Here is a 14944-nt window from a genome sequence, read left to right on the forward strand (position 1 = left end):
ACCTTACTCCGTTCTCCCACTTGCTCTCCCCCTAATGAGACAGCCCTTCCACTCTCTCGTTTCGTGACAATTTTGCCAGCTTCCAACTCTCTCTATCCTCCCATCCCCCCTCCAGACAGGAGATGCCAACACAGTCTCAAGTGTCCACCTGGTATCATTAGCTCACTCTTCATCAGCATCTGTCTCCTACCCACTGTCCAGTCCCTTTCATGTCTGCTGAGTTGTCTTCGGGAATGATTCCTGTCCTGGGCCAACAGAAGGTTTGGGGACCATGACCGCCGGGATTCCTCTAGTCTCAGTCAGACCATTAAGTATGGTCTTTTTGTGAGAATTTGGGGTCTGCATCCCACTGATCTCCCGCTCCCTCAGGGGTTCTCCGTTGTGCTCCCTGCCAGGGCAGTCATCGGTTGTAGCCGGGCACCATCTAGTTCTTCTGGTCTCAGGATGATGTAAGTCTCTAGTTCATGTGGCCCTTTCTGTCTCTTGGGCTCTTAGTTATCGTGTGACCTTGGTGTTCTTCATTCTCCTTTGATCCAGGTGGGTTGAGACCAATTGATGCATCTTAGATGGCTGCTTGTTAGCATTTAAGACCCCAGACGCCACATTTCAAAGTGGGATGCAGAATGTTTTCATAATAGAATTATTTTGCCAATTGACTTAGAAGTCCCCTAAGCCATAGTCCCCAAACCCCCTGCCCTTGCTCCGCTGACCTTTGAAGCATTCAGTTTATCCCGGAAACTTCTTTGCTTTTGGTCCAGTCCAGTCCAGTTGAGCTGACCTTCCATGTATTGAGTATTGTCCTTCCCTTCACCTAAAGCAGTTCTTATCTACTAATTAATCAGTAAAAAACCCTCTCCCACCCTCCCTCCCTCCCCTCCTCGTAACCACAAAAGTATGTGTTCTTCTCAGTTTATACTATTTTACCTGTTTTATAGATGGAAAAACTGAGGCCTGGGGAGGTGGAACCACTAACCCAGCCTCCTGTTTTCCGTTTATGAATGGCTTGGTCTGCTGGGCTTTCTCTGTTGGACCACAGATTAAAAAACAAAACAAACAAAACCATAGCCACCACCATGTCATCAACACCTTAATTTCCTCTGCAGTATCCAGCCCCTTGCTGACTAAGGCCATCCTTTGAGCACCTTAGCAGGTGGCACCGAACTCATCCCGGAAATGGGCTGGATAACAGGGGAGACCGATATTAGTCACACCAAAGAAGTTCCTATCTGGGGTGAGAGTCTGGATCAGGGCCCTGCTGGGGGTGGTAGGTGTTGACTAAAAGAGACAAGCTTCAGGAATGGGTGGCTGGGGTGGGGTGGAGGGAATGGGCAGTGGCAGGGGTACAGTCCTGGGATCTTAAGCCCCCTGGGGGTCTGCAAAGCAGGCTTCTGGAGTCAAAGTGGTCCCTGCCCTCCAGCCCCTACATGTACTTCGTGAGTCTCTGGAAAAATTAGAAGTGAGGAGTCCTAAGATGACAAAACAAACGTAGCTCCTCTCTGGCAAACCACCCAGGCAGGTTTGCTGGTGCCAGGGTGGAGGGTGGGGCAACAAGTCAACTTCAGCAAATGCCAGCCAACAAATGTCAGGGCCAATGAGAGGGGCCTGGAGAGAATCTAGATAAAGCCACACCTGGGTTTGATCTAGAGTTGGCCACAGCTTGCTCTTAGGGCCGGGTGGTTTTGTAGATGTGTTTGAAGATGGGCTGGTTTGAGGGCCTTAGATAGGACATTATTACTGGTGGTTAGAAGCAACTTTGTCAACCATCAAGGAATGCATACCAGAGAGGCAAGATAACAGGGAACATCTGAGGAACTTGTTAAAAAAAAAAAAATTTCCAGGCCCAGACTAGCACTCCAAAATCAGAATCTCTACAGATTTGGGACTCAAGTCTTTATTTTCAAAAGCCTTGGAGGTGCAGTGGTTAAAATATTTGCCTGTTAACTGAAAGGTTGGTGGTTTAAACCCACCAGCTGCTCCACAGGAGAAAGATGTGGTAATCTGTTTTCATAAAGATTACAGCTTCAGAAAGCCGATGGGGCACTTCTACTCTGTCCTGTAGGGTCACTGTGAGTCGTAATCCACTCTGTGGCAGTGGGTTGGGTGTTTAAAGAGCATGTATTTGGAACCCCTTCAACCTTTGAATCTGATACTTAGCTGTGTTTTCTTGGGAAAGTAACAACTCTCAGCCTCATTTGCCTTATCTGGAAAATGGGGATAACTTTACATACTTCATTGGGCTGCCATTAGAAATACATGTGATAGTCACACACAGCACGAGGCTCAGGGCCTAGCACAGGGTGTTTGCTCCGAATAATAGCTGCTATGGTTATTATTCCAGGTGAGATCCTTTGGGATTCTGAGGTGAATAGGAGAGGCTGGGGAGTTAAAGGTTAGGAGATCTGTTCAGAGTTCCTGATGCTGAGAATGAGAGGCTCCCTAAGAAGGGGGCAAAGCCTCCTGCTCAGAGGAATTGGGAGACAGGAGCCAAGACAGTAGCTGTTCATTTCTGTCCCTGCTCTCGGCCCAGTGCTGCCACTGGCCTGGCAGTGAGGTCAGGCCCTTGGACATATCACATACAACTTATAGAAAGCACAGGGGAGATATGTTAGGACCTTGAGTTTAAGGGCTCAGAGAGTGCTGTATTCAAGCTCTGACTCTTACTAATGCCTGATCTTGGGTGAGAGAGAGGCTGAGCCTCTGCTAGAGATGGCAGGATTGCACATTGAATACTCAGCCAGGGTCTGGAGTCAGACAGCTCAGCTACTTATTGAATGTGTGACCTTGAGTAAGTCACTGTGCCACACTGAGCCTCAGTTTGCTCATTTGGCAATTGGGATAATTTACATAACCACACTCAGTTGTTGCAAGAGTTGGTGAGATTCATGAAGTGCTCAGCACCCTGACTGACCCACAGTGTAAATATAGGTTATTAGGTTCTACCCTGTTCTCTGGTGAAACTTTCAGTCTGTAACTGGTTTGGGTGTGTGACTGTCACCTCTCACCTCATTCTCAGTTCCCACCCACCTGACAAAGAACCCAGAGCTTCCCTTGTCATGCCTCCTAGGCGTCAGGATTGGGGGCCCCACCAGGGCCCCTTTCCTCCACCACACAAGGGCACTGGGACCCTGGCTGGGGCTTCCTTGCCTCCCCAGTGTTCCTTTCTTCTGAGAATAGCTGAAGTGGGATGATATTTGGTGACTCTGCTTCTATGAGGTCAGGCTGCTCAGAAATGGCCTTTTGGGGTCCCAGGGACAAATGTTTTGAACTCCATAGATGACAGATGTTAATAAATATTTTTGAGTAAGGTTTACACCAGATATGATCAAACTATGTATGTGCACATGCCATGTCAGAGTTAACATCAGCCCGGGGTAGAGGGCCTGTTTTCCTGAAACATCTGGCATACCCTGAGAGATGGCACATGTCACAATCAGCTGGCTCCTTACTGCCCAGGGTCACTTCAGACTCCTGGGAGGTATACTGCTAGAGGAAACACCTTCTTCTATATGGGACACTCTGAGGATCCAGTCCACTGCTGGTGGCTTGGCAGGCCCAAACCTTTCCAATAAAGCCCTCCCAGGGATTCCTTCCTGGTGCTGTTAGATTCATCTGAGTGGACACTGCCCCCCTGAGGCCTCAGCCTGCCATGACACCTGGGAGAGCCAATCTTGCACAAGAGAGAAATGAGTCCAGATTATGCTTTCCTTCCAAACATCCTCCTTGGGTGCCTCAAGATTGGCCCAGAATACAGGGTCAGGCTAGGATGGTATTTGGGTGAGGCTCTTATCTCCCACGAAGAGTCCAAGTGAATACAGCCAGCAAATCACCATCCCTAGCTATTTGCAACCAGACTGAAACCCTCTGTAGCCTGGGCCTACTAAATTCTCTCACCTCCAGACCTTTGAAAATGTTGTTTCCTCTGCCTGGAACACTCTCCTCACTTGTTAGGCTGACTCTTTCTCTTGTACAGAAATTGATGTCTCTTTCCCCTGGAAGTTTCTCCCCAAGCCCTTGCCATTGAGTCAATTGACTCATAGCAACCCTAGCAACCCTACAGGGCAGAGTAGAACTGCCCCATAGGGTTTCCAAGGCTGTAATCCTTACAGAAGCAGACTCCCACATCTTTTTCCCACGGAGTGCTGGTGGGCTTGAACCACAGACCTTTCAGTTAGCAGCTGAGTGCTTAACCACCGTGCCACGAAGGCACCTTGGATGTTTCCCCAATGCCTCCAAATTGGTTAGGTGCTGCTCAGATGTGCTCCTATAACCCCATCAGTCTTTTATCCAACAGTATTGTCACTGATTCTTAGTTCCCTGACTTCTTGCTGGCAGGTGATCTCTGTATGGCAGAGACCTAGACACTGTGGCTCCCAGCATCTAGCACTGAGAGGTGTTTTCAGTGGACAGAGGCAAGAGGAGACAAGCCAGCTCTCCATATGAACAAAATGGGGTGAGGTTAGAAGAAACCTCAAGGAAGGGAGTCACTTCTGCGGCTCCTATTCACATGAGCCTGGCTGCTTATCTCTGCCCCTCCTACACTGTAAAGCAATGTAGCTTAGGAAGTTGAGAAGGAAGTGGGTCACAGCACTGGTAGCTTCGGCTGTGTGGGCCAAAGAAGTGTGAGAATGTAAGAAGCCCATGCCAGTCCTGGTTCCATCTTCACTTAGACCTAGTTTGCCCCAAAGACCTAAGGGAACGGGTGCAGGGCCACATTCAATTAGAGAAATACTGAGAGTATGTGTAAAGTGCAGGGGAGAAGGAGCGCATTCTGAGATGTATCTGGCAAAGTCTTGTCCTTAGAGGGCACCCAATTTACTAAGAGTCTGGTGCATAGCCAACAAATCCTTGGCAGAGTGCAAGGCCTCAAGGTGTAGTATCCAGGTTAGAAGCCCAGACTCTGGAGCCAGACAGTCCTGGGCTTTTGTCCCAGCTCTGCCACTGATTCACTGTGTGACTCTGATGTTGCTTCCCCTCTCTGAGCCTCAGTTTCCTCATCTGCAAAATAGGGACTGTCATGGATTGAATTATGTCCCCCCAAAAATGTGTGTTATCAACTTGGTTAGGCCATGATTCCCAGTATTGTGTGGCTGTCCTCCATTTTGTGATTGTAGTTTTATGTTAAGAGGATTAGGGTGGGATTGTAACACCACCCTTACTCAGGTCACCTCCCTGATCCAATGTGGAGGGAGTTTCCCTGGGGTGTGGCCTACACCACCTTTTATCTCTCAAGAGATAAAAGGAAAGGGAAGCAAGCAGAGTTGGGGTCCTCATACCACCAAGAGAGCAGCACGGGAAGCAGAGCATGTCCTTTGGGCCCAGGGTCCCTGCGCCTGAGAAGCTCCTCACCCAGGGGAAGTTTGAGGACAAGGAATTTTCCTCCAGAGCTGACAGAGACAGAAAGCCGTCCTCGTTAGTATAGTGCAGCACTAGATGATTAAGACAGGGACCATAATAGAGTCTTATAAAAGGTGCTTGTGAATACCTGTTGACATTATAATGTGAAAGCAGAAATTATAAAAAATGACAAGGTCCAAAAATGAGAATGCATGCTGCCTGGTGCTAGTGAGGCAGAGGCTTTCACAGTGAATCCAGAAGAATGTATAGATGCAAACAAGCGTCACAAACCTGGAGCAGGACTGAAGCCTGGTCACTGAACGAACACGTCACTGAGGAGGATGGGTTGCTGTCTAGCACTAAAGGGGAGCTGGACTCCAAACTTTCCTAGGTGCTGGGTCCCGTGCAGGCTCTTTCCTCTGCAGTAGCTCCCTAAATCCTCAAAGCAGCCTTTGGAGGTGGGTACTCACGGCTGAGACAGCTAGTCCCCAGCAAATATTCACACGCTCACTCTCACTTCCCAGCCTCCCTGGTGGACAGATGGAGTTATGTGACTAGTTCTGGACAGTGGATGCGTACCAATTTTGGGCTGAGTCACTTAAGTGTTGATGTGCCTTCTCCATCTCTCTCTTCCCCTGCTGTGGTGACTCCGTTCTGATGGCCACATGTTCCAGTGGCATAGCTACAAAATGTATTCAACCAATGAGATATTGGGCTGTTTTTGGAGGCAGTTAATGCTAATGACCCTGATGAATACAGCACCACTGTTATTTCATTTTATAGAGGCCACATCAGTTGTCCACGGTCACTCTGCTCACAGGTGGGCACAGCTGGAACTCAAACCCAGGCCTGACTCACATGGCTGGTTTCTAGACACTAATTCTATCAACTCATGATGGCCTGTCCCCAACCGCTGCTAAAAAAACCCAACAAACCAAACCCACTGCCATCAAGTTGATTCTGACTCAGTGACCCCATAGGGTTTCCAAGGCTGTAAAGCTCTACAGAAGCAGACTGCCTCATTTCTCTCCCTCTGAGCCTCTGGTGGTTTTGAACCACCAATCTTTCGGTTAGCAGTCGATCACTTTAGCCACTGCGCCCAAACCTGCTATTGCACCCCAAACCTTGTAACAGCATCCAGCAAACACAGGCCCGGGGGCAGCTAGAATAGTCAGAACACTTAGCAAGTCAGGTGTGAAGTCCTGCCATCCTGGATCACGCCCTGAGCAGTGTGTTATGCCAGTGTCACGTCTGCCCAGGATGATCGTTCATCATAAGCAATGTGCAATGAAAAAATGCTGCTAACAGCTCCCTGTTGCTTCACAGAGAATTTTAACTGGGAACTGGAACCCTCAGTCTATACGCTGATTTATAAGGGAAGAATTTCTCTCAATGTTGCTGTTGCTCACTCTCAGCTCTTGCCTACTTTTCCCCCAACCCAGAAAGGCAGTATTGCAGAGAATAAGCTTCAGAATCAGACATGGGCTCAAATCCCTGCTATGTCATTTACTGGCTACATGACCTTGAGCAAGCCACTTTGCCTCTCTGGGCCTCAATGTCCTCATCTGTAAAATGGGAATGGTAATACTAATTCAGGAGCCCTGGTGGTGCAGTGGTGAAGTGCTTGGCTGCTCATTGAAAGTTCAGCAGTTCGAACCCACTAGCAGCTCCACGGGAGAAAGATGTGGCAGTCTGCTTCTGAGATGGCAGTGGGTTTGGATTTGGGAATAGTAATTCCTTGTAGGATTTTTTTATTGCAGTGGAAATATACACAACAAAACCTTCACCAGCTCAACAATTTCTACGTGTACAATTCAGTGATGTTGGTTACATTCTTCATGTTGTGCAGCATCTGTCATAGGATGGTTTCAAGCATTAGAGATAATGGGTGTAAGGCACTGCGAGGTATGGAAATCACTTTGCAGAAAGCAATTTGGCCTTTGTTCTCAGTTCTTTCTAGCTATACCAACACCTGAGGCTAATAAATGGGGGCTGACCAGACCGAGAGGGACCCACTAGGGGTTCAATGCTAAGCCTCACGAGGCATGATGTAACCTATCATGGCCATGTGGTGAGACCCACAAGAGCCCTCTTTGGGTCACGGAAGCTCTGCACTGTGACTCCTTCCAGACTCACCCCATGTTGCCTTTGTATCCTTGTTGGTTGTGATAAAGTTGCAGCCATAGCATGGTATACTCTCCATGAGATTCTGTGAGTCATTCTAGCAACTTAAAGAACCCACAGGGGTAGTGACAGTCAGCAGGGGTTAGGGTCTGCCTGTTTGGCAATCTGAAAGGTATCTTTCTAGCATGTGAAGGTATCTTTCTAGCATGTGAACTCTGACAGTTCTGCACAGGCAGCTCGTCTGAAAGATGGTGTTATGCTTGAACTGTGTCCCCTAAAACTGTTTTGGAACCCTAAACCTTATACCCTGGATGTAATCCTATTCGGGAATAGCGTTTGTTATGTTAACGAGACCATATCAGTATAGGGTGTGTCTTAATCACTTTTGAGATATAAAAAGAACAGATTTGGTACAGAAAAAAAGAAGCACCAATGGGGGGTAGATGTCATGTGGAGATCTCCAAGGAACACTGAGAAGCTAGAGAAGCTGAAGACGAGGATTTTCCCCCAGAGCAGACAGAGTGACCCTCCCCTAGAGCTGCTACCCTGAATTCTGACTTCTAGCCTCCAAAACTGGGGTGAGAAAATAAGTTTATTCTTTAATGCCACTCACTTGTGGTATTTCTGTTACAGCAGCACTAGATAACTAAGGCCGTGTCCATCTAACTTGCAGGCTCTGACCCAGCTCTGGGTGGCAAGGATTTGAGACAATGAGCCACTTGGGTGGCTGGCGATGAGGATGGAGAAGTGGAAAGGTTAGGACTGGATCCATCCCCACATTTTGGGGATTGGATTCATGCCGATCTGTATCACACACTTAGCAATGAAGGGGGGATTTACCAACTTTGCCCCTTATTTAGTGTAGGCACAATGCCTGGCACATGTAAGCTTGTTATCATCCAAAGCAGGCTGTCTTTCTCCTGAGTAAGATAGGGAGTTATCAGTGGAGAGAAATCAGTGTACAGATTGATACCAAGGTCACTCATATATTTATTATTTATTTATAAATAGGATACATATACCCGTATATCCCTTCCTCCCTGCTCCCCTCCCAACTCAGCCATGGCTGTCTAGAAAAAAGCTTCTGACGTTTTCTCTCTGGAAACCCTGAAGGTACCCTGGTTGGGCTCTCACTGCTTCTCATATTCACATCTGCTTGTTCTAGCTGGTCATGGATGAGGGGCTCTGAGCCCTCTGCTCAATCATTCACATCAAGATCAAATTCTGGATACAACTCTTTGGTGGTGACACCTTGGATCACAGCTGAAAGAAAAGGGAGGGAATGTGGCTAAAGCCCTGTCCCCAGTGTCACTGCCCTCACCAATCCATTACCGATACTTGTGGCTTCAAGTCAGTGCCCATACATGCACCTTCTTTCTCCCCTAGTTGACTAAGATAAGGTCCTTGCTGCTCCTTACAGGCCTCTCCCTGCCTGGCTACCCTAAAATAACAGCTCACATCTGAGCTCCTACACGTGCCAGGCACTGCGGTTAACGCTTGACCTGCAAGGACTCACTAAACCCTCACCTCATTTTGCAGGGGAGTGAAATGTAGCTCCCCTATAATCCATTCTCCACATAGAACAGCTAAAGTCATCTGCCTGAAAAACTGGATCTTATCCCATCCCTGCTGAAAAACCCTGACTCCTTAGCATGCCCATGTACGAAGCCTTGCCCATTCGGAGCCTCTGTGATGCTGTTCCTCCTGCTGTTCTCCCTCAAACACCCTTCCTTTCTTCCTTCCTTCCCATAGAAGAGTTCTCAGAGGTCTTCCCCCGCCACCTGCTTATACCTCCATTTCTATCCCTTGTTTCCTTCATAGCACTCAAATTTATAATTAATTAGTTTGTGTTCATCTACTTATTGACCAGCCACGCCCCCACTCCCACCATGAAAACCGAAGAGTCTGGTTCATCCAAGTGTTTCCAGCACACTGTAGAGTGCCAGGCACAGAGCAGGTGCTCAATATTTGCTGAATAAATGAAAGAGGTGAGGTTGCTTGCTCCAGATCCTGAACTGGGTTCCAATAACAGAGCTTATGTTCTTAGGCACTAGGCAACACTCCCCTCACATTCCTTTCTCCTTGGATCCTTGTCAACCTCTTCTCTTCATCCATCTGTATTTCCTTCCTTCTGTTTTCTTCTCCTCCTCTGGGACCCATTCCCCAATGGAACAGATAGAGAAGCCCTCCCTGCCATGGAATCCTGGATGCTGACAGGCATTTCTGGAATGACTGCTAAAACAAATGCAGTTGGACAGACAGCCCTACCTCTGAACACTATACCAAATGAATACCAGAATGCCCACCAAGTTGAGCTAGTTGATGGCGCTGAAAGGCTTTTATGAGGCTATCTACACATTTCCTTATCTCCAAGGTGTCTGTGCCTGGGTTTAACCCTCGCATAGTGATATTTTTGTTCAAATACCACTATGAGCCACAAATGGTCACCCTTGCCTTTTCTACCTCTTTAGCAAGTCAGCCACTTGAGGCAAAGATGGTGTCTCAGGCACTCTGGGGGAGCCCATGCTCAGACCTGTCTGCAGCTCCAAAGCAGGCTCTGTACTTGGGAAAAGCAACCCAGGAAAACAGATAAGAGTTATATACCTGTGGGTGGTCAAGGAGGGCAGGGGCTGGTAAGAAGAGGAGTAACGGGGCATGCAGGGAGTGGGGCAGCTGAGACAGGTGAGAGAGTTGGCAAGTGAAAAGGCCCAGGAGCAAAATCTAGTCATCCTTTGGGAGTGGGGACTCCCTCCAAGCTCAGGTTGCTCCTCTGGAGTCCTGCTGCTCACCTAGTTTTCCCAGCAGCATCTGGCCTACATCTTTGATGTCATTATACTCGTGGAGCTGGGAGATATGGTCCTCCAGTTCATCCACACTGTAGCCTCTGGGGAGAGGGATAGAGAGAGATCCCTTAAGAAAGGGGATGATGACCTAAGGCTCAGGCAGTAATGAGGCATCTGTTTAACAAATATTCACTAAAGACCTACTAGGTACTAGGGACCGGAGATATAGTAATGACAAGACAGGCTCTGCCCTCATGAAACTTACAGTAGGGCAGGGTATCTGCCTAGTCTCTCACTCCTGGCAAATGCTCCCTGTACCCTTATGCTCCCCAGCAATATTGGTACTATATGACCCTGACCACAGCTGAGTGGCTCACAGATGGGCACGTGATCCAAGCTGGCTAGTCAGATTCCCTCAAATGTGAAGTGCAGATTCAAAGACTGCTCAGTCTCTACCATGCGGCTGGAGAAAGGTGTATGGGAAAAGCCAGGAGCTATGGAAAAGCCAGTTTCCTCAATGCACTGAAAACCACACCTGTAGAGAAAGAATAGAGCCTGTGTGCAGACGGGGCAGAGAATATGGGCCCTAGAGAGAGACTGGGAGAGTGACTGCCTTCACTCCTGATTGCTTTCCAGGTCCAAGGTCCAGGACTCCCACCCCCTGAGGCCTGACAGCCTTCCTTCCTGAAAGGCCACTGAGACACCCTGAATGCAGTGACACAGTCTTGTTTTTACACTAAACCAGTATGACCGGGTTTCAGTTACTAGACACTAATCAAAGTTATCTCTTAACCATGTCAAGGAACTCAACAAGACATACTCAGATATTAATTGAGAGATCTCCTTGTCCAGCACGTCCCTCTTCTCCTTCAGTTTCTGAATGTCAAGCTGCTGAGAATCCTCACTGGCCCCATTGGCCTGGCCAGACTTGGGAGATGGCCGCTGAGTGGCAGAAAAAGTCATTAGCTGGACTGACCAATTATCCATGATTCAGAACCTACAAGTTGTCCCCTAATAGCACCTCTTTTCCTTCTGCCTTGGTAATAGGAGGCTCCATCCCTTCTGAATAAGACTACGTTTCCCAGCCTCCCTTGGAATTAGGTGTGGCCCTATGATTAAGTCCTGGCAAGTGGAATATAATCAGAAAGAGTGTGTGTAACTTCTGGGAAACTTCTCTTCAAGGGAGAGAGCGTGCCTTCCTCTGGCCTGTCCTCCTTCCTGGCATGTGGGTGTAATGCTGGAGCTGAACAGCTATCTTGAATGATGAGATAAAAGCTACATTTTGAGAAGTGGAAAACAGGATAGAGGCCTGGGTCCCTGATGATTGTTTAAGCCACTGTTATTTGGAGTTTTCTTTTACAAACCCAATCCTAATAGACTCACCCTGGCCCCCAATCTGACCCTAGAGGATCTGCTTCAGGACATCTTTTTGGGTTCTCCTTTCAAGTCGGCTATGTCACTGGATTTATAATCTCATAACAAAACACTTCCTTGGGGCTACAGCTCATTTTTGCCCTTCTCGCCTCTAAAAGCTTCAAAGGCCATTGCCTGGTACATGGCTAATCTTCAGGAAATACACATTGGATGAACTATCTACACATGACACAAGAAAAGATCGAGGAAGACATGGTTCCTGTTCTTATGTCAGTGGCTTTTAACAAGTCAGTTAACAAATATTGAGTGAGCAAACAAATATTGACTGAGCACTATCTGCCAGGCACTGGGATAGACTCTCAGCTCAGCAATGGATAAGGTGTCAAACCTGGCTCCTGGCTTCATGGAACGTATAGCCCAGCCTCAAATATAAAACACCCAATTATGCTTTTCCTCCAGCTATCTCCATTTTGTATTAAGCTCTGCTCACATGCCACCTCAACAGAAAGGCTTTCCCTGACCACCCTGTCTAAAATGGTAACTCCTCAATCATTCCCTATCCCTTTGCCATCATTTTCAATAGCATTCATCACTAACGGACATATACATTTCACCATTATTATTATTATTATTACCATTGTCTGCCTCACTGAAGTGTAAACTCCATGAGGGCAAGGACTCTGTTCTGTTCACTTCTGATTTCAGTGTCTACAATAGTGCCTAGCACATAGTAGAAATTCAATATTTATCAAATGAATGAGTGAATGAAAAATAACTAACCAACTAATTACAAGTGTGAAAAGAGCTCTGAAATTGAAGTTGAAGTACAGGGTGCTAAGGGAATGTTTAACAGGACAACCAGGAGTGGCTAGGTGTCTCTGAGAAGCTGAACCCTAAAGGATGAGTAGGCATTAACCTGGCAAAAAGATAAAGTATTCCAGACAGAAGGGACAGTAGATTCAAAGGTCCTAAGGCAAGAGAGAACACAATGTATTTCAGGGAATGAGAGTGGTTTCAGTAGGGTAGAATGGGATAAGTGAGGGTTTAGTGGTGTGAAAAAGAACAATTATAATCAACTGTGCTGTTAGAAAAGAGGAGAGATAGAGCCCACTTCGAGAACCTGGGGTGCCACTGACAGACACGAGATGGCTGGAGAGGGCACTGGTTTATGGTTCTGGTTAAGATGCAGAGTATGGTTTCAGACTTGGTAAGTGGAAAGGCAGAGATATCCTGCAGACAGCTTTAAGTATCCAAAGAGAGGCCAGGGCTGGAGAAAGAGATGGGAGAGTCATCTGCACTGGGGAGAGCTGAAGGTGTGGGAGTGAGATCTTTGAATGAGTGTGCAAAATAAGAACACAGGGAAGATGGCAGAACCATGAGAAAAGGCTCACATTTATATAAAGAGCAGCAGGAGGCAGATAAGCCAGTCAAGAGGGCAAAGAAAAACTGAGGAAGAAGATCAAGACAATGGACCTTCAAAGAGGCCCAAAGAGAGAAAGCAAAAGGTATCAGTAAAGGGTACAGGTTCTGGAGTGAGACTGCTTCAGTTCAGACCCCCACCTCTGCCACTCTCTGACTGTGAGACTCAAGTTCTCTAGATCTCAGAGTCCTCACCTGTAAAATGGGGACTGAGAACAGCGCCTGCCTCAAAGATTGTTGACAGGATTCAGTGAGATGATGTATGTAAAGCAAGCTGATTGGAACAAAGTGAATGCTAATAAAGACTTGTTTTTAAAAAAGAAAGGAATAAATCAATATGAATAAGAACAGCATGCTAGGCAGTCAAGAATCACAGGGAACACAAAGACTGATGTGAATTTCTCTGAGAAAAAACAATACCAACATACCCCCTCCGCAAGAAGCTCAGTCAATCACTGTTTTTGGCAAACTCACGACTACCCACCCATGTCATCTGGGCTAACTCCATCTTGTCCTTCAGGCCTTGCCTCTGACCTCACCACCTCTGGGGTGCTTTCCTTGTGCCCCGCCTCGAGTCCGGGCTACCCCTCACAGACCTGTGCTCAGACTGTCCTGGAACTCTGCCTGTTCATTCTCCTCAGCCTGTGGCTCCAGGAAGGCAGGCACACACCTGCAACCCCTGTGCCCAGCTTGAAGAAGATGCTTAACAAACGAACACCAACTCTTTCACCATTTAACTTGAAAGTGGTGGTAACCCCATGGTGGAGAGTGAGGGAAGAAGTAGTTTGCCAGAGTACTAAAGGAATTGACAAGAGTCAACCTCAGCGTTTTCCCGACTGGAGAGTTCTGGGCGTTTAAAAGCTGGGGTCGGTGAGATACCCGGTGCGGGAGAGTTAAAAATGCATCTGAGGAGGCAGGGGGAGGGTAGCGGGGGTGGAATTTCAAGCAGAGGATTTGGCCTCCAACAAGGCAGGGAACTGCTTCTTCTTCTAAGCTTGGGGGACAGGAGGAAAAAGATAGGTGCAGGGGTGAGAAGCTCAGGGATCGAGAAACGATCTGGAGTTTCTCAGGAGGCCAGCTGGGGGAATACCTAGAAGAGGGCTGAAGGTGGATCAGCTGCTGTTGGGGATGGAGAGGAGGTCTGGGAGCAGCCGCGACTTACACGGTGGAGGGAAGAGCGAGGTGTGGGTGTGTGAGGCTGGGCGGGCGGGGCACAAACATACTCACAGGGGATCGGAAGGCCCCGCGGCAACTTTTGGAGAGTCCGGGTTGAGTCCTGGTGAGGAAACCGAGAGAAGGCTGGTTGGGCCTGGGGTCGGCTGTGGGAAATAATGGGTAACGTGGGGTGTGGGGGGAGGAACAGTTGCGAAGTTGGAGCGACCGGGACCGGATCCAGCCGTAGTGGGTGGAGATGGATCCCAGGATTAGGGTAGGTACCCTCGGGAAAGGGGGGGTTCTGATGGGTGGGTAAATGTCTGGACCATTGGTTGGGTTCTTTGGAGATGGTGTGTGGTCGAACGGGGGGGGTTTGAGGGGACGAGAAAGTCTAGGGCAGAGTTGTGAGGAGTTAGGAAAGTATCCGCTTCTGTCCGCTCCTCGCCCACCTCCTGAGCCCTGGGGTCCCGGGCCCCCGTTTCGAGGGGGTCTGCAGTACAGGAGAGTCCAGGATGAAGATCAAAAAGAAAACCGTGATGGCGGTCAGAAACGGTTGCAAAGCCAGCTGCGCGCGCACCCGGGGGGCGGGGGGAATCAAGTCCCGCCCCAAGTGGGAGGAGCCAGAGGGTGCGCGTGCTGCTTTCATTGTGACCCCCACATCTACCCCGGCTCGCGGAAGCTTTGGCCACGCCCCCTTCGCTTTCATCTTTCTCATTACCCAATGGGCTGGGAGCATTTAGGCCACACCCACATTC

General features: G+C 48.3%; 1 protein-coding gene across 1 annotated transcript; it reads right to left on the bottom strand.

Moving 5' to 3' along the window:
- Positions 1-906: 906 nt before the first annotated feature.
- Positions 907-14850, bottom strand: SWI5 (SWI5 homologous recombination repair protein). The gene is made up of 5 exons (XM_023544875.2): positions 14639-14850; positions 14262-14310; positions 11062-11183; positions 10248-10342; positions 907-8721 (listed from the first exon to the last, which is right to left on the bottom strand). The coding sequence occupies exons 1-5, from the start codon at positions 14833-14835 to the stop codon at positions 8657-8659; spliced, it is 528 nt and encodes a 175-aa protein (XP_023400643.2). The 5' UTR covers positions 14836-14850; the 3' UTR covers positions 907-8656.
- Positions 14851-14944: the final 94 nt, after the last annotated feature.

This window comes from Loxodonta africana, chromosome 9 (assembly GCF_030014295.1).
Source record: "Loxodonta africana isolate mLoxAfr1 chromosome 9, mLoxAfr1.hap2, whole genome shotgun sequence".
Classification (NCBI taxonomy): Eukaryota; Metazoa; Chordata; class Mammalia; order Proboscidea; family Elephantidae; genus Loxodonta; species Loxodonta africana.